General features: G+C 41.8%; 1 protein-coding gene across 2 annotated transcripts; it reads left to right on the forward strand.

The window, feature by feature from the left end:
* The first annotated feature begins 289 nt into the window (after positions 1-289).
* top3a (DNA topoisomerase III alpha) lies at positions 290-18,911 on the forward strand. 2 transcript variants are annotated; one of them, XM_005752251.2, is made up of 19 exons: positions 290-346; positions 2,517-2,576; positions 2,666-2,739; positions 2,831-2,906; positions 3,064-3,172; positions 3,289-3,432; positions 3,534-3,704; positions 3,803-3,903; positions 5,242-5,316; positions 5,439-5,521; positions 5,781-5,991; positions 6,130-6,315; positions 6,476-6,605; positions 7,261-7,374; positions 7,468-7,633; positions 7,763-7,909; positions 8,550-8,672; positions 14,719-15,467; positions 17,937-18,911. In XM_005752251.2, exons 2-19 carry the CDS (start codon positions 2,526-2,528, stop codon positions 18,098-18,100), a joined length of 2,874 nt encoding a protein of 957 aa, XP_005752308.1. In that variant the 5' UTR covers positions 290-346; positions 2,517-2,525; the 3' UTR covers positions 18,101-18,911. The 2 variants fall into 2 exon arrangements, with proteins under 2 accessions (XP_005752308.1, XP_005752307.1); XM_005752250.2 differs by lacking the exon at positions 290-346 and adding an exon at positions 870-1,408.
* Positions 18,912-22,842: the final 3,931 nt, after the last annotated feature.

Here is a 22,842-nt window from a genome sequence, read left to right on the forward strand (position 1 = left end):
AAAAGAAAGAAAGAAAGAAAGCAGCTGACTCACAGAAACACAAATCAGCGTCTGTGTTAACAAAAGCAATTATCCAGCGCCAATCACAGCGTGCTAGGAGGCATCAGGCCATCCCTGCTGTGCAAGAAGGAGAAAAGAGGATAAAGCTGCTTTAGCGGAGAGCTTGTTCTTTCCTCCTCTTCAAGTCTTCACGTCTCCCCTGTATCACGGTAATTTCTGAGTCCGTGGCTCAAACACCGGGGCCGCAGAAACGCCGCTTACAGCTTGAAGCGCTGCACTGAATTCCCACAGTCAGACACGGACGCCATGTTTACTCAGCTGCCTGCCGCCCGGTCACGTGATCAACGTAAGTCCCGTGTGAAGGAAATCGACCCTGAAACCGAAATTCAATTCAGTTTATTTTATTTTATTTGAATTCGTCAATATAGAGGTTTAAAGCACTCCAAGGGTATAAATACATATTAGGAAATAAGATCTGGGGGGTTTCCCCCCCCCAAAATTATTATAGAGCCTTAAAAGCTACTAATTAATTATCAATTTTACATTTTAGAGATTTTTTTTTTAAAAACAATGTAATATATTCTAGAAAGTAAAACCCAATGATCAAACTCCAAATTACCAATAGTAAGTTATTCTGGCATGTAAAAAATGGGTGTATTTATAGTGTATTTTATTTTTTTAACAACCGAGTAACATTGCGTTAGAGTTATTCTATAAAAAAAAACTAATAATAAAACATATGCTACACATCTAGACAAAAGTAAAATTGAATGGACGTATTGTAATATTCTTTCTAAGCCTGTTTTAAGGTTTTCATTTGAGGTTTTGCGTCAGGATATTTGCGACAGTGTTCCGACCTTGATGACGGCAGTTTTGACAGGCAGGCGCGGATTTTGTAAACAGAAGTAAGAGTGTTCCTGTGTCTAAGGTCCTCTTCGTTTTTTTTATTGCTAATTGTTGGTAATTTTCGTGTGGCAGGCATATATTTCCTCTTTGTTCGCTGTTTTATTTGTGGGAAGTGAAGTTAGTCAAGCTTTGGTTGCCTTTTTTGCTCTTTGTTGAAGTTCCTGGGAGCTGATAATATGTAGCTCCCCGCATCAGCTAGCATGCTAACAAAATGGGACGAGAACAGCGCTGAAGCTGTCCGTTGAGCCGGCTGCTTCACGTGAGAGCGGGTATGCTAGTAGCGTGTCTCCTCAGGAGATCTGTGCTTTTATCGGGACTACGGCGGCCGGGAGTCCAGCGGAGGTATTTCTGTGCGGCGCAGAGTGTCCTCCAGGACACATTGCAGCAGGAGGCAGACATGATCCGAAGCCGGGGGCAGATCCGTCGGGTCCTCTGCGTGGCCGAGAAAAATGATGCTGCTAAGGGGATCTCTGAAATTATGTCCAGCGGCAGGGCCAGGAGGGTCAGTCACATCCCCTCACACACACTCACCTCAGACAGACAAATCTGCCAGGCTAATGTGTCAACTCTCTATCAGTTCCAAAATGTGTAGCACTGGTAAAAAGTCTTGAGCCACCTATCATTTCTTTATATTTTGCTACGTAAACATACACAAACATACATGGAAATACAGTATATAAGGCATTTTTTATTCTGTTCTCTCTCAGGATGATCCCACACTGAGATCATCCTGATCTCAGTGTGGGATCATCCTCAATAATGTTGAGGTCTGGGCTCTTGGGAGGCCAATCCATGACTGATGTTCCATTGTGTGTGTGTGTGTGTGTGTGTGTGTTTTTCTATCCAGGAACGCTTTTACTGCATTAGCAGTGTGTTTGGGAATATTGTCATGCTGAAAATGAAGCTGTTGCCAATTGGACATTTTCAGAGATCGTACTGTTAGAATGGATCAAATCTAATCCATCCAATTCTGTATTTATAATTTCCCTAACATTACTGACTGAAATGAAATCCCAAACCATGGCAGAGCCTCCACCGTGTCTTACAGATAGCTGTAGACAGGCTGATTTCCTCTGTACATGCTGAAGAGATTTGAGTAAGAAATTTCAAGTTTGGGTTTGTTTACTTCCTTAAGAATGGCTTTATGACAGGCACCTTTCTACAACCCTGGGATATGTTATTGTTGTGAGTAACAACTGTGATATATCAGGGTTTCTCCTGGCTAAAAACAGGCCTTTGGGAGGATGAACACTCACAGAAGCACAACTGGTCCCACATATAGCTGGACCAGCAGTGAGATTGTGTTACTTGTTTCTGTGAATTTGTCTGTTATTTTTGGTCATTTGATAAACAAAGATGTATTTTAAACTCGAGTAAATTAAACTCCATTTAAATAATATGTGCAGGGAAAAAGTACATATATACACAATAACAAGATCTCTGACAGACACATTTGTATTGTGTAGCTTACATAAATATGGTGAGCAAAATAAGAAACGCCTGTACAGTTTGACTTGTCAACCATACCGATTTCTCCATCTATACATCTGACAATACAACAACAAATCTTTGGTTGCTCCAGCACTCATTGTCTTGTTTTTTTATTTTAGAGGGAAGGAATGTCGAAGTTTAATAAAATCTATGAGTATGAATATCATCTCTTTGGGCAAGTAAGGAAAATTTCATACATTTACCTAAATGTCTGTTCTTTGGCGTTTCGCTTTGTGTCTGATTTTTGTCCCTGTGCTTCCTTCACCAGAATGTGACTGTCTCAATGACATCAGTATCAGGGCATTTACTGGGTCTGGAGTTTAAAGCGCCATTTCAGAAATGGTAAGTTTAAAAATTTTGTTTTTTGGGGGTATAAAGCATCAAACACGCTAACAGAAAAAGCTTATTGTTTTTTATCCTTTTCTCTCCAAAGGCACAGCTGCAATCCGGTGCTGCTGTTTGATGCAGAAGTAGAGAAATATTGTCCGGATAATATGTTACAGATTAAGGTAGGCTCGTTAACTGTCCTCCTAATAATAGGAAACATCTACTGAAATAAATGATTATTTTGTATTTCAGTTCAAAGTTTACTGTTCATTAAGTCAACTGCTATAACATTCTTCCTCTCCTCACTTTCCTTTTCTCTGTCCTTTTTTTCTTACATAGCGAACGCTAGAGAAGGAGGTGAGGCTGTGCCAGGCCTTGGTCATCTGGACTGATTGTGATAGAGAGGGAGAAAACATTGGCTTCGAAATCATAGATGTTTGCAAAGCAGGTATAGCAGAAGTCTGGATGTTTTTGTTGACTGTGTAAGGCCTCAGAAGTTCAGGCTTCATGTGAAAAACCTGCTGCTAAAAACATCTCCTCTGTCTGCATTTTGTTTTCTTTCAGTGAAGCCAAATTTACAAGTCTTTCGGGCAAAGTTTTCTGAGATCACGCCCAACTCAATCCGAAGAGCCTGTGAGACTCTAACAGAGCCTGATGCTAACGTCAGCGATGCAGTTGATGTCCGCCAGGAGCTGGACTTGCGTATAGGTAACACAGCACTCGCTCTTAAGCACATGGAAGGCTTTGTGGGGATAATGGATTGGGTCAAAGGTCAGTGATTCAACAAATGTCTGATGCACCCTTCATAGGTGCATCTTTTACTCGATTCCAGACACTTCGCCTGCAGAAGATCTTCCCAGAGTCCCTGGCCAATCAGCTGATCTCATACGGCAGCTGTCAGTTTCCCACTCTGGGTTTTGTGGTGGAGCGCTTCAAAGCCATCCAGGCATTCATACCCGAGACTTTCTATAAGATCAAAGGTTTGTCCGTGCACACACCCCAATACTCAGCAGAAATTCAGTGATTTGGGTTTTAAAAGGATATTCACCTCTCTCCTTCGTGTCTCTCTTTGCCTCAGTGATCCACGAGGTGGAGGAGGATTGTGTGGAGTTTAACTGGAAACGAAACCGCCTCTTCAATCACACAGCTTGTCTAGTGCTCTACCAGATCTGCATGGAGGTATGTGCCTGCATTTTTTTATGTTGAATATCCTACACTTTGTTCCTTCAGTGATTAAAAACTCATGAGCTGTTCGTGAAATAGTCACGACCTCTGATCTGTTGCTTTTATGGGTTTGTTTTAGTTGTTATTGTATGTGAGACTGTAGCTGCTGTGATTTTTCTGTGTGTTTATACAGCCATGAGTGTTTTGTGTTGTTATATTTTGGTTTGGGTTTTTTTTTGCTTATTGATGAGAGAACAAAGTTGTCATCTGGCTCTATGACTCTCATCGAGACACGTGTATTGTTTACGGTCGAGCCCAGTAATTAACACTTCATTCTCACAGTTGCCCACAGAGAGAAATGTGAGAATCGGAAGAAAAACTTAAGTCAGAAAGACTCAGCAATGTTTGTCTCTGTGCGCCGGGTTTAGTCTGCAGTTCTTTAGAGTATTGGAGGATAACAAGTCAAACTGTAGGTGTGATGAACTTATTCTAGTGGGGCAATGAGAGCCTGATTCTGGTTAGAGAAGGCCAGCAAGGAAGTCCCTGCATTATACCTTAAAAGTGCACACTATCTTTTTATAGTAACATGGTGAGACGGCTCACATGTAGTTCCAAAACCAAAGAGTTCAGCATTCAGTTGTGTGGTCCATTTATGGCTCCACTAAGCTTTCTTTTCTTTTCTTTTTTTTTTTATTTGTTCCCCCGTGTTGGCAGAGAAAAACTGTTAATGGACTTTAAAATGTGTCCTGAGGAGACAAACAGAAGTTCACATTTCCTGTTTGCATTCACAGCTTTTCACCAAAACAGACTACAGGTGCTGAAACAATTTCCTTCCTCACTTAACATTTGTGTTCCTTTTTCTGCTTTCAATTTGAAAATCTGTATTATTTACACCTCACACTCAAGATTGAGATGGTCTTTGATTAGGTAGGCATCTCACATTATCAAGCACTACACGTCCTGTTACTACTAAATTAAACTATCCATTATGGGGGGTCATTGTGGCCATTCAAGAAGCTTTTCAATGCACAAAAAACCCCACACCACTTGGGCCAGAATAGCTGGTGTTTATTTCAGCTGTTGCAAACAGATAAGTAACATCAATAATATTTTTGAGGATGCTAAATCTAACCAACAGCAGAAAGTAAAAGAGTGAAAAGTACAATCCAAGGTTAGTATCCACCTTGAAAGGCACCATGGACATGTACCAACTGTGTGTGAGGTTAGCGCATCTCTATGCTTCTCCTGCTGCTGTTAGGACACCACAGTAAGTTTCAAGTGTTTTCAACCTGCACAAATAAAATGATATAAAAGCCGCGTGTGAAAAGAGAATATCACTTCATTCATTTCCAGGATCCCATAGCAACAGTCACCTCAGTAACCAGCAAACCTAAGAGTAAATGGAGGCCACTGCCTTTGGACACTGTGGTAAGAATAAAAAGCCAAACAGCTGCACATAAATGTAAAACACACAGCAACTTAAAAAAAAAGATTTTGTCCTGCTGCTTTGGCCCACTGCAAATAGTCTTCTTCATTTGTCTGGCCTACAGGAACTGGAGAAACTGGCTTCACGGAAGCTCAGAATAAGTGCCAAAGAGACCATGAAAATTGCAGAAAAGCTCTATACTCAGGGGTGAGTGTGTGAATCTTTTAGTCGAAAGCATTTTATGTGATGTAAAAACTGCTTTCCAGAGAATAAACTAATGTCTCGATGTCTGAACTTATTTCACTCTTAAGCCTGATGTGTGAGAGTGTCTGTGGGTTCAATGAAACATACAAGTGCATTTAGATGTGTTCTTAGTTTTATACACAAAGAACGTCCACTCTGGAGCGTTCCTACATCGTGAATCATGCGTCCTTTTCTTTGCTCTTTTTTTTCTTCTTCTGCTCAGGTTCATCAGCTATCCCCGCACAGAGACCAACATTTTTCCAGCAAACTTGGCTCTTACCCCACTGGTGGAGCAGCAGGCCCACAGCCCGGTGTGGGGGGCGTTCGCCCAGCGAGTGCTTGACCAGCCGGGGGGACCCAACCCAAGACAGGGCAAGAACTCTGACCAAGCCCACCCTCCCATACATCCCACCAAGTTCACTAACACACTGCAGGTATCTTGGTGTGATCAATAACAGGGATTATTTATTTTTCATTTCTATTGTTTCAATTTTATGAACAGAAAACAACCACAGAATCTGAGAAGATAATTACAACAAACACTGCTTGTTCTCTCTTTGTGTTCTTCCCAGGGCAATGAAGGACGTGTGTATGAGTTCATTGTTCGCCATTTCTTAGCTTGTGTATCCCAGGATGCTTTGGGACAGGAGACTGTGGTTGATATAGATATCGCTCAGGAGAAGTTCTCCGTCTCGGGACTCATGATCATTGCAAGGAACTACCTGGATGTTTACCCCTATGACAGGTGGAGCACAAAGGTACAGTGTGTGTGTTTAGACTGACCAAACTTTACCAGTTTTGCTCTAAACCCACTTAAACAGCTCAAATAGTGACTGTGAGCTGAAACATTCTTGGCATTCATTACACATCTCTACGTTATTGCTTTTTGTGGACAACATATTCAAATGTGCTCTACAGGTGATTCCAGTGTATGAACAAGGCTCTCAGTTCCAGCCCTCTGCTATTGAGATGGTGGACGGACAGACGAGTCCTCCGCAGCTGCTCACTGAAGCCGACCTCATATCGCTGATGGAGAAGCACGGCATTGGTATATAATTGACGCACAAAGTCAGAAATTCTGTTTTTTTGTGGGTTGTTAGGTTTGTTTGCTTGTTAGTTTTGTGTATTTGTCGACTTGTCACTAGTCCATAAATACTTTAAATGATGAATATATGTAATGTGTGATTTTTCACAGGATGAGAGATTTAAAGACCCAGTACATAAAGTGTCAGTTTAAAATATTTTCCTTACAAGACCAGCTCACTGTCATGTGATTTAATGGAAGAAATGTTTCATTATAAAATATGTTGTTAGTTTTTGATCATTTAGTGAATTAAATATCATAGTTTAAATTAAATATTACCTTTAAAGTGTGATCTCTATAAAGAGATTCATGATTATATTGACTCAGGTAAATAGTATTCGGCAAATGAGGGAATATTACATTTTACCCCCACTTTGTTGAATTGGGGCCTCGGACAATTAAGGCAAAAGAAAGTCCAGCTTGGTGCAACCCAACTAACAAGTTGTACCTAATAAAGTGTCTAGTGAGTGTATGTGGATATTTTTTGTGTGTTGATCTGGTTTAATAAAAGCAGCTCCACCTACTAACACGTGCTTCTCTCAGTATAGACCTTCTTTGCTCCGTACTCACAGTTTGGTGTCTAATGTGAGTGTTACTATGCTAACTGTTCACATTACAGGTACAGATGCAACCCACGCTGAGCACATTGAGACTATAAAGAGTCGCATGTATGTGGGCTTGACAGCTGACCAGAGGTTTACGCCTGGAGAGCTGGGCATGGGGCTGGTGGAGGGTATGTGCACGCACGCTCGCACTCAACGTAAAGCTCGGTCACTCAGTTAAGCTGCGTACATATCAATGTGTGCGTGTTTGTGTGTGCGTGCAGGTTATAACTCCATGGGCTATGAGATGTCAAAACCGAACCTGCGTGCTGAATTGGAAGCAGACCTTAAGCTGGTGTCAGAAGGCCGAAAGGACAAACAGAGCGTGCTGCAGCATCACATCCAGAAATACAAGACCGTCTTCATTGAGTCTGTCAGGAAAGCGAAGAAGTTAGTTGCATTTACCTTGTAGTTTACACGTGTGTATGTCTGCATCCTCAATATTAAAACTAGTGCGTAACCTTTCCTGCTATCGCCGCATCCTGCTGGTAAGAAGTCGTATGTCTGCTGTTCCCTCAGGTTAGATGAAGCGCTGTCTCCCTATCTCGGTGCAGCTCACGAGATCCCTGAAGCAGAGCAGCAGGACATGGAGATCCCGCTGCCGGTGAGGAAGTGCCCTAACTGTGGTCGGGACATGGTGCTGAAGAAGAAGAGAGAGGGAAACAGGTGAGACGATGGAAACAACGGAAGCTGTAATAAAGAAGGATGCGTTCTTCCAACCTTCCTCAGCAGGCAGTAGAGATGTATTTGTTAAAAATACACCGATTGGGCAAAAAAAGAAAAAGAAACTCTCACCTTCTAATATTTTGGCCCTTACCTTTGGTAAAAGCACACATGCCCTGTGGCATCTCCCAGTGTGGGAAAGTTGGACTGTTATATGAAGTCTTCTCAACACATCCCAAAGATTCTCACTGGGGTTAAAGTCTGGACTCTGTGGTGTGTGAAAATGGTGTGTCATTCTCCCTGAGCTGAACTATCACAGTTTGAGCCTGATGAGTTCTGGCATTGCCATCTTTAATGTGCCACCAAGGGGCATACTAATGGAAAAAGATTCAACTTGACCAGCTGAAGGAACCTCAGATCCTAACACTGCCACCACAGTCCTGTGTGGTAGGAACTTCATGTGATTCTCTTTTTACCTGACGCACCCATCACATCTTACTTTTATTTTTTTAGTTACATTTATTCATTTTGATTATTTTTTTTGGGGGGGGGGAGGAGGTTTCTACCATCGTAGCGGACATAAACACTTTCTGCACCCTCGCTGCACTCTGACCTCTCAGCTGCTCTCTGTCTCCCCCTGCAGTAAATACCTGTCGTGTGTGGGCTTCCCAGCCTGTAAAACAGCAGTGTGGTTTCCCGACGTGGTGCTCGAGGTCAGCAGAGATGAAAGCACATGTCCTACCTGTCAGCCACACCCCATTCATATGTGAGTATTGATTTGTATTAATCTGGACAGTATTAAAGCCTCATAGGAGTGCTTGATAAGTTACCAAACTGAAATGTCCTAAATAAAGTAAGGCTAGCTTACTGGGATCAAGGGTTGAGTAATGCTGTGACAATGCTGATCTGTCTCTTCCTCAAAGACTCAAGTTTGTAATTTGCTTTGTAGTACAAAAAGATTATTTGTATTTTCCCTTTAAAAAAATAAAACAAAATGTCCAAAAGTTGATTGATTCTTGGGCGATCGTGGCTCAAGAGTTGGGAGTTCACCTTGTAATCGGAAGGTTGCCGGTTCGAGCCCCAGCTTGGACAGTCCCAGTCGTTGTGTCCTTGGGCAAGACACTTCACCCGTTGCCTACTGGTGGTGGTCAGAGGGCCCGGTGGCGCCAGTGTCCGGCAGCCTCGCCTCTGTCAGTGCGCCCCAGGGTGGCTGTGGCTACAATGTAGCTTGCCATCACCAGTGTGTGAATGGGTGGATGACTGAAAATGTAAAGCGCCCTTAGCCCATAGGGACTAGTAAAGCGCTATACAAATACAGGCCATTTACCATTCTGTTCATCTGGACGTAGAGTTTTCAGTGGGAGAAACGTTTCGTCACTCATCCAAGTGACTTCTTCAGTCTCAGCTGACTGCAGGTTTCCCCAATCTTATCAACAGTACATTCGCATAATGACTGAAGCTAGCACCACTGAAGGAACAATAGGTCAGTTCCTTCATCATAATTATGCAAATTCTCATGACCATTGATCAACAACCACTGATCAAAGCTCACTGATCAAAGACCACTGATCAATGGCTGTGAGTACCGTTCACAGAGAGTTGGGGAATGGCTGCAATCACAGCATGTAAGATGGTGAAAGATGTACCCTTAGGTCCCCTCCTTGATTCAAAGATGTTCTTTCCCTTTTCACGTAAACGGCCTCCTTGACTCCGCGCTCAAACCAGCGTTCCTCCCTGTCCAGGATGTGAACATCCTCATCACTGAAAGAGTGTCCACTGGCCTGCAGGTGTAAATAGACTGCAGAGTCCTGGCCTGACGAGGTAGCTCTTCTGTGTTGTGCCACCCGCTTCGCCAGAGGTTGTTTGGTTTCCCTGATGTATAAATCCTGGCAATCCTCCTGGCACTTAACAGCGTACACTATGCGTTTTGGGGGGTTTAAAAGCCACAGAGACACAGTTTAGAATGGATTCTGAATAAATGAATACATTTTTAAACATCCATTATCTTTCTTCTGTATTTTCCTGTATTTATTTTGATATTTTCATCACTTTTTGCATATGGTTTTTATTGAGCCATATTATTTGACTGTGTCATTAACACTCCAGCTGAAGAATAATTACACCTTAAATACAGACTCACAGAGCTGTAAGCGTGGCAGAAGAGTCTTCACACACATGTCCTCGTTGTTCACTGTGTCCTTCTGGCTCTGTGTGTTTCATTAGGCTCATTTAAACTGCTACTCAGTTTTTATGCAAATGTCCTCTGATGCAATGTGAGTGACAAATAGGTAAGAAGCATTCGTATTTACGACTGTCCTGCACTAAAGGAGTTGGGATTGTTTTCCTGTGCAATCCACTGCTGTCCAGCCAGAGCAGTGATCGCACATTATGTGGTCAGTGCTGTAGATAAACGGCCTTCACGAGAGGCCAAAGAGTGCCTCCTACTGCACGTGTGTGTGTGTGTGTGTGTGTGTGTGTGTGTGTGTGTGTGTGTGTGTGTGTGTGTGTGTGTGTGTGTGTGTCTAATGCTTGTAGTCTTTAAGGTCTTTCAGGAAGTGTAACACTAACTCTCTGCTCTAACCAGAAGAGCAGAAGGTACCCTAAGCAGCAATAAGTACGTTGGAAAAACAGCTGACAGACTGGTTTTTGTGTTGTTTTTTTTCTTCTCCTGTTTTTTTGACAGCCTACTAATGTTGACAGTCACAGCTTTAACATGAAGTGCTCTTTTTGTTTCACTTCCTGCTTGTCACATGAACCCAGGAGAAATATATTAGTTTACTAATTATATTTCTGAAGTCCTCAGCACTGAAGACACATCCCCAAAAATAGATAACCAGCAAATGTCAAGTTTGGTACTGTTAGAATAAGAGTGGACTTTCACTGCAGCAGTCTTGTCCTGCATGATTACTGATTACTTATTGTACTGAGATACATCTATCTCAGCCTAACTGACCACTGTTATGTATCAAAGTTCAAATGCTGATTTAAAGAGCAGCGACCTTCCCTGCAACGGTCACACAATACAGTACAACACAGAAAAAATCTGAATATGTACAGAACAAAAGCATGTAGACTCTTAATAACATGTAACATGTAAAGTATGTACTCTGGCCTCAGATTTCCAAAAGACTCTTACAGTTACAAAACTGTTTTAGGATTCGGTAAACGTCCCCTAGCGTCACGCAGAAAAGAGTCTCAACCTAAATCATCTCCCTAAATCATGCCTGCTGATTTAGACTTTTGTCAGGGTCTGTGCTACAGGGGGCCACATAACCTATTCACACTTGCACCTATGCTGGTGCACTATGTGTTAATTACCCTGTGTTAGTGACCTGCTGTTTTATAGTCGATAGAAATGCAGGGGCTTTTTTCTTTCCTGTCCCCCCCACCTCTCTTTGTTTTGGTCAGTTTTGTTTTTTTGTCAGGGACAAAATTTTTCTCTTCTGTTTTTCCACTTCTTTGTACATTTCCTCACGTCCATTCTTTTAGGAATTTACTGACATGTGTGAGTCATTATATATCTATTATTGGCATTATTAGCATCAATATAAGTACAATGGTTGTTATTCTCTCACTGATAAATTCAAAAACTGCTGCAACAAAGGGTAGCTGGAAATGTACAGGAGGAACTGTTACTGAACAGACCAGTCAGTGCAGATGCACGCTGTGTCACCACGACGTGTTGTTGCATTTCTAGGGAGGTACACATCAGGCATACGGTTAAAGTGTAGATTTTCAGAGAGGTTTGCGTGTATGACGTAGCTATGGTGTAGATTTCCCAGTAACACGCTATCTTCCAGCTTAACAGTGGAAATACCAAAGAACCATATGCTGTAAAGTATTTGCACTGATGTTCTGTTGTTTTCTCTTTGCTGCACTACTCAGATCCTCCTGAGCTGCTCTCGAGCTATATAAAAATGTTTTACAATTCCAGCCTCATGACTTAGACTTATAGCGAACTGGACACCAGAGGCCCGGTGTGAGAAACGCTCCACTATTTAATAAAAATCAAGTTTGAAGAGGAACTAAATCAGTTAACCAGACTTTAAGCAGTTTTTGCTCAGGAGAGTCTGTAGAGTCTGCTAATCAGCAGGTCGGTGCTCAACCCCCGGCTCCTCCAGTCCACATGCGGAAGTGTGCTTGGACAAGATAATGAACTCCAAAGTGCATTGAACAAACCTTGTGTGACTAGGTGAATGAGGCTTCTAGGAAAAAGTGCTTTGAGTGCTCAGATAATATAGAAAAGCACCGTATAAGTACCAGTCTGTAAGCAGACTGTACTACAGGTAGATGTATCTCAGCTCAGTTAGTGACATGTGGCCTTTGCAGACTTTGACAGTTAGATGAATTGTTCTGCATGTGCTGACTTACACAATGAAATAGTTTGAACATATTTTAGAAGTCAAAACTACTCAACTGATAGAAGGTGATCAGTTTTAATCACAAAGACGTATTCAACCAGTAACTGGTCAAACTCTGGACACTCGGTCATTTGCAGAAATGTGCAGAAACATTTGCAATGCTTCACGTCTCTCTGTTAGAGTGCTCACACGCTGTGCTCAGTGATGCTTTTTAATCAGCAACTGCTTCATGGCTTTCCTGTTGTCTTTAACTCATTTAAATTGCTCCATATAATCCAGCTCTGAGGTCTCCATCAGACCTGGACGATCATTTCGGTTTCGGTTTCTCACTGAAATTAACACGTTCTCGAATCATGCAGGAGCAGTCCAGCTTTCTGCATGTGTTTGAGTGTTGTGTTTTTGGTAACTGGCACCTGTAACTGGTGTTGAATGTCCTTTCATCACAGGCATAAGGCACAGTAACACGATTAAGCCAGAGCCCTTATGTTGTGAGGGGTTTCACGTGTTGTTTTGCTAACTATATTTCAGAACGCATGATTTTTGAAGGTGCTTTGTACTTGACTGATTTAGGGAGGGATGTCTAAGTTATGAGTGCTTTTGTAAAAGATTCGTCCTCTCAGCACAACAGAGACTTAACTCACACATTAACTGAAAAAAAACATGTATTTATTTATCTTTTCAGTGGTCACGTCAGTGCTAAACTCCCTCCGTGCCTTATGCTACCCTCTCAGGCAAACAAACAGCAACGGCCCTGACGCTCTCGAGAAATTTCTCCAAATCTTGTTTACACAAGTAGGCGTTAACCCTACGAGCACGTGGCTCAGCTCAGTCCAAATATAGGGCACGCTCACTCGCAGTGAGCCAAAGTGCTCCACACCAGCATCTGTTACCATGGCAACCAATGTAGTGGCGAGCTCAAAGTTGAGCTCCAGCCCTCTCTCCAGAACAATGTCAGCGCTGTAGTTTTGTTTTTTTAAAATCAGATATCACTGTGCAGCTTGTTGGATAACTTCATATGCTGATAAATGCAGATGTGCGCAGGAGTAGACTGTTGCTTGGTGCTACCGCCTCACTTGTTGCCACGGCAACTTGCCCTGTTTTACCAACTTTTCTTATGTACAGGTTTTTGAAAAAGCCACTTTATGGTGGACTGTTTGTCCTCAGTGCTTCACACAGTTTTCTATGAGAATATATATTTCATTACATTTCAGTCATAAGTCATGGTGTATACTCCTGAGTTACTGGTAATTTCAGTTACCTACAGCCACTAAAATTGACAGAGGGTGACAGAAAATGTCACTGCATGGAATTAAACTTCTATATGATATGCATTTAGTTCACTGATAAATCGTCTCTGTGGATCAAATTTAATTACGCCAGTGAAGCACATATTAACCAAATGTCCATGCAGAAGCGCAAAAGTGACTCACGCGTCGTTACCACTGAGCCAATTATATCATGTTGGAAACCCTGTACCTTAAGACATCCAGATGTGTGTGTGTGGGGGTTTTAAGCGTTTCCTTCTACTGTCTTTTAGTCACAGCCGAGCACAGAACAACAGAATGAACCTCATTGTCAGTGGAAATATTTAAGTAATTAGGATTCATCTTCTAGAGTCTCTACATACTTTATGCCAAACAATGATGATCGTCATTCTGCATCAAAGGGGTGGATTAGCAAGCTGATAGATCCATTCATGGGGCCATGCTGGAATGTCAAATACATGTTGGTATTGGCACAAATATTGACCAATAATAATTAATAGAAAACTTTTCTTTTAGAAAAAAGTGCAGAAAGCAAAGCTTGGGTTTTTTGTTTTTTAGAAATTTGTCATCATTGATGTCTTAGCTTCATGGTGTGTCTGCAGCACATGTTCAGATCCACAAGAGTGTGGTGAACTGGAGCCTGTCAGCGACAGAGCGAGAGGCAGGGTCACGAGTCAGTCGGACTATCTGAAGAAAACTCACACAGGTGCAGGGAGAAGATCCCAATCCAGAAAGGTCCCAACCAGTCAGCGCCACCAGCCTTCTGCCCTCCTCTGCCGTAATCTAACTATTTATGTCAAGAATGTGTTTAAGAATCTTTTCTGCAATAACGTTATGCAGGAGGATTTTTTTTAACAGTGAACTGTGAAATCTTAATACTCCACACCACAGCCATCACATACCCACTTGACTTTTGTGGGTGGAAACAGTCGGCCTGCTGAACAAATAGTATAATAATTGAAATTACCTGAGGTATTTGATTCTGATTGTGTTGATTGTACTAAAATTGCCCACTCTGAATGAGTCAAGCAAGCTAAGAGGACTGAGCTTACCCGTAGCTTACTTGACTCATTTAGAGTGACTTACTCTCTTTGGATGTTAAATAAGTGATGGATTGCCACACAGCACAGTTCATTTATTAGATGTGCATACTGAGGTTGCCTCCTGTGTGTCCTCCCTTCTTCAGGTTGAAGTTCAAGTTCCGCAGGGGTAGCCTTCCTCCCATGATGCCTCTGGAGTTTGTCGGCTGCATCGGTGGCTGTGACGAGATCCTCCGAGAAGTGCTGGACCTGAAATATCTCAGACCGGGGGGAGGTGGTGGTGGTGCAGGAGTTGGAGGAGGGGGTGGAAGAGGAGATGACCCTCATCCTCCACCTCCAAGGCCACCCAGACCTGATCCGTCCAGAACCCGAATCTCTAATCCTCGCCCTTCTCTCCCGCCTGTGCCCTCCTGGACCCCACAGCCGACGTCTCCACCAGGTGGCCGCAGTATGAGTATAAACGCCAGCAGTGACGCGATCGTGTGCAACTGTGGTCAGGATGCACTCCTCCTGACTGTGCGCAAAGACGGCCCTAATCAAGGCCGGCAGTTTTACAAGTGCAACGCCGGGAGCTGCAATTTCTTTCTTTGGGCAGATCAACCAAGTCAGCAGGGGGCGCCACAGAATCGAGGGCTGCCACCGCCAGCACCGAGGACTTCCCAGCCTCCTAGGCCATCTCTGGGATTCAGAAACACATCTGAAGGAAGCAGAGGGCAGGAAGCGGGTGCACCAGGACATTTGGGACAGGTGATGTGCAACTGCAACGAGGCAGCCGTGACGCGAACGGTGCAGAAGGACGGTCCAAACAAGGGTCGCATGTTCCACACCTGTGGGAAGCCAAGAGAGCAGCAGTGTGGCTTCTTTCAGTGGGCTGATGAGAACGTACCTCCACCAGGTGGGGCTCTCACACACAAATCCTCCTCTGAGCTCCTAATCATAATCCAATGTAAGACCACATACCTCCAACAGGGCTGAAAATTCCCTCCACACATGCACGAGCTGTGTCACTGTTATCTCTTACTTCAATTCAATATGCATTTGTGAAGATATGATGCACATTACACACAAAACAGTGAAGAATGCTTCCTAAAATTCCTGGATCCATACACAGTGACTCATAGTCATCAGTCACTTACACATGAGTTAGGCCCCGCCTCTGATAAAAAGGCAAATCTTTCCACAACCTTTTGAGTCATTCGTTTAGCAAACAGGCAGACAGAAAAAACAAACAGTCTGAACCAATCACGTAACCTCTTTGGCTCAGGTAGTGAAAAGGAAAAGTATGTAATTAGTTAGATTACTTTGTTAAATGGGCATAAAATTAATTCTCATCTTTATTTCCTTTAACAAGTATGGACAAACACATTGCTGGCAGGACAAATAGTTGAACAAGTGTTTCTAGCAGCTGCTTGATTTTCAGGGAAATCTCGTCACAAACTTCCTAACAGAACTGCTTTATTGTTACAACGTATGGAGTCACCAGCTCTATTGAGGTCATTGCTATTGAGCCTGGGCTTTGACGTGGATGCGCTGCGGATATACTGCCTTTGTATTGGCTTCACCTGAAACACATATTATGCGTAGGAACGAGTGAGTCACAAGGACAACATGAGGATGAGCTCATTTTCAGATTGTGTTTTGCCTTCACTGTGAACCTTTATCAACAAGTTGGTCTCATATGGATAGCATCTACAAACTACACGTATCTTTTTTCCAAAACATAAATACAGCCTAAAAATAGAAAACTAGTTTGACTTATGTTTTGGAAGCTGATCTTCGCAGCGCATAGACACTGATCTTATACTGGTGTACCCACTTTCACTGGGTTAAGTCACATGGTTGACATTGGCAGATGTTTGTAAACAACAAATTAAAAATGTCTCTAATATGACCATATTACGAGACAAATGTTAGAGCCTGACTGATTCATCTGCAGGCTGATATTAACTATGCACTATTATGTCGTTCTTGACAATTATAACAGTCAATAAATGAAAATTAAAGAAATAAAGACGAGGCAGGAGAAGCACCCTTCAGCCACGTTATTAGTGTTGACGTTGCACAGTTTGTCGACCACGTGCACTTTGCAAATCCACTTGCAGTTTCTTAAACTGCTTGTTATCTTAGGTGCCTCAACAGTGTATTGAATAACTACACATAACAAATGTCAGGGATCTCTCTTTGTGTTTGGTGTGGCTAAAAAGTAATATCAGCCAAAATATCAGATGATTAAGTAACCAAAATATCGGTATCGATATTAAAAATCCTATATTGATCGGGCTCTAATACTTGTAAATAAATACAGAAGTGTTTTTTTAATAACCTTGGCTCTGTAGATGCCCACATGAACCAATTAAAGCTTTATCTGTAATAACTGAAGCAGTGTGGTTTGATTAAGCATAGTCACCCTTCAAAACACACCGTTATTATCAGGTCCAAATTTCTTTATTCATACTGCAGCGAGAGTTCACATGTGATAAGAAAGTAGCACACAGCGAAACATTATCAACAACAAATCATAAAACTGATGCAAGAAGTGATAATGTATACTAATAAAGTATGGACCAATAAAGTATTGACAGGATACTTAGGGAAATCCAGTCGGTGTCATTTACTGTTACACGCCATCAAAACTTGGCATGAAGACTTTTAGTTTACCAGCTGAAATTTTTTAATCTTCATCTTAATCTTAATTATCTGGTCTTATCTGTCTAGGATAAAAAGGATGGGCATAGTTTTCAGGTCTCAGATTGAACCCAGAGTCAAAGTGCATTCATTAAACCTGTAGTGCTTCTACTGGCCAGCAGGGACTGACTCATTCGGTGGCAGAAGGAAGTCTGAGTACAAAAGTAGATGGAAAAACTGCCAAACTGCTCACTTGATCTATGAAATTTCCTGGATGCGCTCTGTCACATTCCAGTGACTACGTCCACCTTTTATATTCTTCGTGGACATATTCAGGTTTTCAGACCAAGCAATACAAGACTTTCTAATAGATTCTCTGAAAAGATGAGTCATCTCAGTAAAAGCAAGCGTACTTGACATTATAAATGTATTATAGACAGGCATTTGCAGTGTATGCTATTGAGTTTTAGTGGACCTTGACTGCAGTGATTTGGCTGTAAAATTCTACGAAAGTTCTACAAAGCACATTATGTTTGTTTAAGAAAAAGAAGGATATTATGCTCACCATTTGATGGTAAAAAAGAAAGTACTGTCACGACTCATGAACACAGACACCTTGAGGCATCAACATGACATGTACCTGCAGTCCCAACATGCTGAAAAAAATTCTTTGGTACTTTCTATGCAATAACTGGTAACTTTGAGTCTTTTAACTCTGATCTCTGTTTCCCCGTGTCAGGTGGTTTTGGTGGTGGATTTTATAGCGATGGAGACGGCGGGAGGAAGGGAAGGAAGATGATGGGAGGTCCGAGTGCTAACAGACCCCCTGCTGCTAAGAAACCTCGCACCTGTGGCATCTGCCACATGCCAGGACACACCCGAGTCACCTGTCCTCAGCGATGACCACTGTCTGTGACTGAAGCCACCCCATAATTGGGCAGAGTTAATGAAGTCTGTGACTTCAGTTTTAAATTTTAAACAACTTGGACTATACATAGAGTGGGGCATCTGCAAAGCAACTGGGTCAACAGGATAAGTGTGTGCAAAACAGAAAGTGTTCCACCCACATGTGTTGGCCAAACCAATACCAAAAGTGCCCAACAGCAGCATAAACTGCAGCTTTTCTTTTTGTTTTCACTCAGCACCGATGCCTCAGCTGTACTCAGATCAGCTCTAGATGAGCGACTCTTCTGTGGGGCTTGGGAGGACAAATAAGGTCAAGCTAATATTGAAGTGTAAAACAAACCAATCAGAACTGTACACGATCCATGTATGCTGGAGAGCACACATAAAATAAACTCTGAGACAAACGCTGAAGTGTTGAACTAGTTTTATTACTCGCGTTTGTAACCACAGCAACCTGAAAGCGCTTAGCAAGTTATTGAAAATTTGCTCACATGGCCTTGGATCAACCGATCCTCCACTCCACTGTCTTTCTCTGCTTTTTACAATCTCGAAATCCTAACTAAAATCCTGTATATTTCTGACTCAGGAGCAACGCCATCTCTGACAAATGAACTTCATTTTAAAAGACGGCGTGCATGCCGGTCAAAACTAATCGGCCAAATGTATTGATATCTGAATATTTTCATGTATCGATTTATGGAGGTGGAAGAAAAAGGCGGGGGGAAAAAATTGTTTTTACACTGCAAAGGTTGGACTGGTCATCTGATGTTTGCACTGATAAAAGTTAATAAACTCATTTTAACATTTTATAGTACATTAAATCTCTGCAGTCATGACAGAGGGAACTTTTGGTTTCGCTTGGAGTGTTTGGGGTTTTCCATTAGCTTTAGCTTTTGCTTTTATTTTGAGTCTGTTGTTTGCTTCTCTTTGTTCATTTACTTTTGGTTTTGAGTCTTAAACTTTCAGTCGGCCCTACTTTGGAAACGAAACAAAATTTATGACTAAGCAGAGCATGCACGAATGAAAACAGACTTGCTCTGGCCTGAAATACTCCGATGCATAAGTAAAGTAGGAATAGAGTCAACCAAATCTAAAAAAAGTTCCCCACAACATCTCTCAGTATGTAACTTTCATATCCAATAACACTTATGAAGCCATGCAAAATCTTTCCTTCATGAAGACTTTTACAGGGACATTAAAGGATCTCATAATTGTAATGAATGTGCTTTTTTTTTTTTTTTACCCCCAATAATTTTGAGCCCGTGAAAGTGCACCTTTAATTTAATGCAGTCACATTCAGTTTGTACCAAGCACATTTTTCATTAATGATTATATAAATGACTACGTCTTTGCTTTTATATATTTCTGTTGCACTTGCTTCATGTTTGTGAGTTTTTTGTGTATTAATAAAATAAAATATAGTCTTTCTGTGTTAAAAAATAATTGTAACACAGAGGGAGTGCGAGCATATTTCATACAGTTATTTTTGATAATATAGCCATACTAAGACCTGTAGCTCAGACTGTATGTTGCGTAATAGTCTGAAGGTAAGATTTGCATGACTTCTTTCAAATCACTCCGTGATTTTTCACGGGATGAACCGTAGTGTGCAAAAACACTCGAGTACACAGACGTAGTCAAAATTTCTCTGCAACTTTGCAATCTTTCCACCACAAGGCCCGACTACAGAAACGCACACCCATAGGCCTACTTAAAACCAAATGCTGAGCGTAAACAAGTTCTTTCTCCTAAAGTTGTGCAGTTTTGTGTTCCAGGGAAAAGTCTGACCGGTTCCGTCTTCCCATAAATGCCTTTTGCCTTTGTTCCCTTGAAATGCACCCCCTGCGGGTGTAGGACAGGAGAAATAAACCCGTGGATTCCCGGTACTGGGCTGTAAGTTACACTAATGTTTTTCGCTGGTCGTATTCCAGTGAAGCAGCCCTGATTTTACTGGCACGTTTGGTGACTCATATGTGAGTCATAACATGTGGGTGGGAGCGAGCGCTGTGATCCGTCCTGCCGTGTTGTGTTTGCCGCTCCATCCCGACTCCCAAATCCGCTACAGTAGTATCCGGGCAGATAACGAGTCACGTGACCGCCGTATCTCTTCTCTGAATTGCAGGAATTACCTCCTACTTACGGGAAAAGAGGCGCATTTATCCCGTATTTCAGACTGATAGGTGTACTCTTCCCTATAGGACCATAAAGAACAGGCGGTCAGATCACCAGAGCTTTATGGACTTTACCGGAACTAAAACACCACAGCGCTCTGTGCAAACTCACTGCTGGTTATTAAAGCGCCCGTGTGGAAATACTCACTGCACAAAATCAGATTAAAAGGGCACTCTGCCACTTTTACAAGTTCTTCTGCTCAAAAAACTCTGACAGAATAGCTTTAAATTGTGTGTGCAGCTAAAAATTGAAAGTTTTTAAGGCACAGCCACTGACCAGGGAAGGAAGTAATAATTAAAACACTGAGTCATGGTAAAGATAATAATCTAATCACAATCTATCTTTCATGCTCCCAGTCAATATAAACTGGGGTGACTGACTTTGGTTCTTATAATGATGGTGATCATGCAGTAGTTCTTAAATCAAAGGATGAGGATGTATATTCTCTGCTGTTTGGACCAGTAAATGATCTTTGTTTTAAGTAAACCGTGAGTACGGAATTAATTCTAAATGTTAAAACGTGTTAATATTTCTGTCACTCTTCATGTAACCATATAATCTGATAACCTTTCAGTTCTTAACAGTTTATTAATGCTTAATAAGGTCACTGTAAACTACTGCATTTCATACTCCTGCAAACTTCTCATAACCACTGTTCACAATCTCATCAGGTTGTTACAATATGTTACAGCTACTTTTTAAAATGCTTTCCATTGATGGTGTGTTAAATAAGTAAAGTGTGGCCAATTTCAGACGGGTTTTTTTTATTATCTTTCAGGCACTCAAAACCTAAACACATTCCAGCATAACAGTGCTGTTATTTGTGAGTCTTCACTAAAATAACATGACAACAAAACTTTAAAATAATCGTCTTTTATCATCACAACAAGTCACAGATTACTTGTTTAGTCTGCCTGACTCTGCTCAGATCAGCGGGTTGTTCTTTGTAGCTTTAGGTCCAAACACGTGGTGAACACAATCCAACACTCATAACACGGTGAAAGGTGTGTCTCTCATCTCGCCGTTATGTTTTCATTCTGCATTTTTAGCCGTTACAAATGCCGATACTGACATATCAGCAAATATCGTCTATAAATCAGCCCCGCCCAAATGCTGGATTAGCCCCGCCCTAAATGAGCAATAGAAACAAGCTGCAATAGGATGATTTCACATGTTTACAAGTTCTGGATCATTTCAAGCTTCTCTTGACTGAAAAATACACTTGACATTTTTAAATTGTCTGTTGTTAGTATGTTGTGCGTGTAAGGTAACAACATTCACATCTGTCCTGTGTTTTCACAGCAGTTTGTTGCTTCATATCTCGGAGGCTACATTTAAACATGCACACAACAGTGTCATTGGATCAACATGTTTATATAATCTCAAAACTGGGAGGTCAAAGGTCGACAAGTTCAGCTCATTCTTCATCCTTGAAGTGTTTGTCAACTACTCCTGCTGTGTCATCATCATCATCATCATCCAGCTTTTCAGTTGTTGCCGTGGAAACAGTTGCCATGGCACCCAATGCGTAAGTGATGCAAGTGCTCCAGGTGCAGAGAGAGCGTGGACCACAGGCCGTGTGGATGAATTGTGTTTGTGTGGAGTTACAAAGAGTTTTTTTTTTTCTTTTCTGTAAACTGATCCACACCAACCTCAATGAAAGACAGTAGGAATTTGGCTCTGGGCCCTTTTTCCACAATACTTGTGCCACCTTTATGAGCTGTTCTCACCTGGGGGCTGGGTGAATAGATGCTCAGGTATAAAGTTTGAAAAGTGCATGAGATCACACTGTTAAACAACATCTTTTTTTTCTTTTTCCTTGATCGCATGAGCAGTTATTATTTAATCACTGAGACCTTCATCTTAGTTATAGTCAGCTGTATTTCCAGCTCTCCTCTCTGCAGAGAGGTTGCTTAGCATTCAGGATGTAAAATTAAGACTTTCTGTCAGTGTTTAGCTCTTTCGTTCCATATTTGGATCAAACGTGGTTGAAGGGGTGGACGTTTCCACGGGAGAGAGAGAGAGAGAGAAGGCGAGGCTTTCATTTCCATTGCAGATTCTGATCTTTCCTGAGCTTTACTTCTGTTACATAAAAATACATAGAGCTCATATTGTTTCATGCTCAGGCTGGAGTCCAGTGGTGCAACTAAGGACTTGTGAAAGTGGGAAAATTAAAAAACAATAAATCCCTAAAAGTCATATTATGATCTTAGACCAGACTGACATAGTGTCTTTGTAGTTTTCAGTGAGTGAACTTTTTAGCTTTTTGGTGCAGAGCTTGATGGAAAGATTGATAGCATCTACACACTACATGTGTACATTGACCTTTGCTACTGGGGGGGTGGAGGTGGTTGACAATATTTTGTTAGCCTTGTTCAGAAGAATCCTACCTTCTTCCTCCTTTTTCTGCATGAATGCGAAATTAAGTTGATGAACCAAACAAAACTGAGAATCTGGCTTTAACATTTTCAGAAAACTGGATGCTATGGAAGCTCTGTTTCTACAATAGGGGGGCCATGGAGGGTGGAATCAATCACAACAATTGGGTTATAAATTAATGTAATTCT

This window comes from Pundamilia nyererei, unplaced genomic scaffold, assembly GCF_000239375.1.
Source record: "Pundamilia nyererei isolate P.nyererei 1_Seehausen unplaced genomic scaffold, PunNye1.0 scaffold00350, whole genome shotgun sequence".
Taxonomy (NCBI): domain Eukaryota; kingdom Metazoa; phylum Chordata; class Actinopteri; order Cichliformes; family Cichlidae; genus Pundamilia; species Pundamilia nyererei.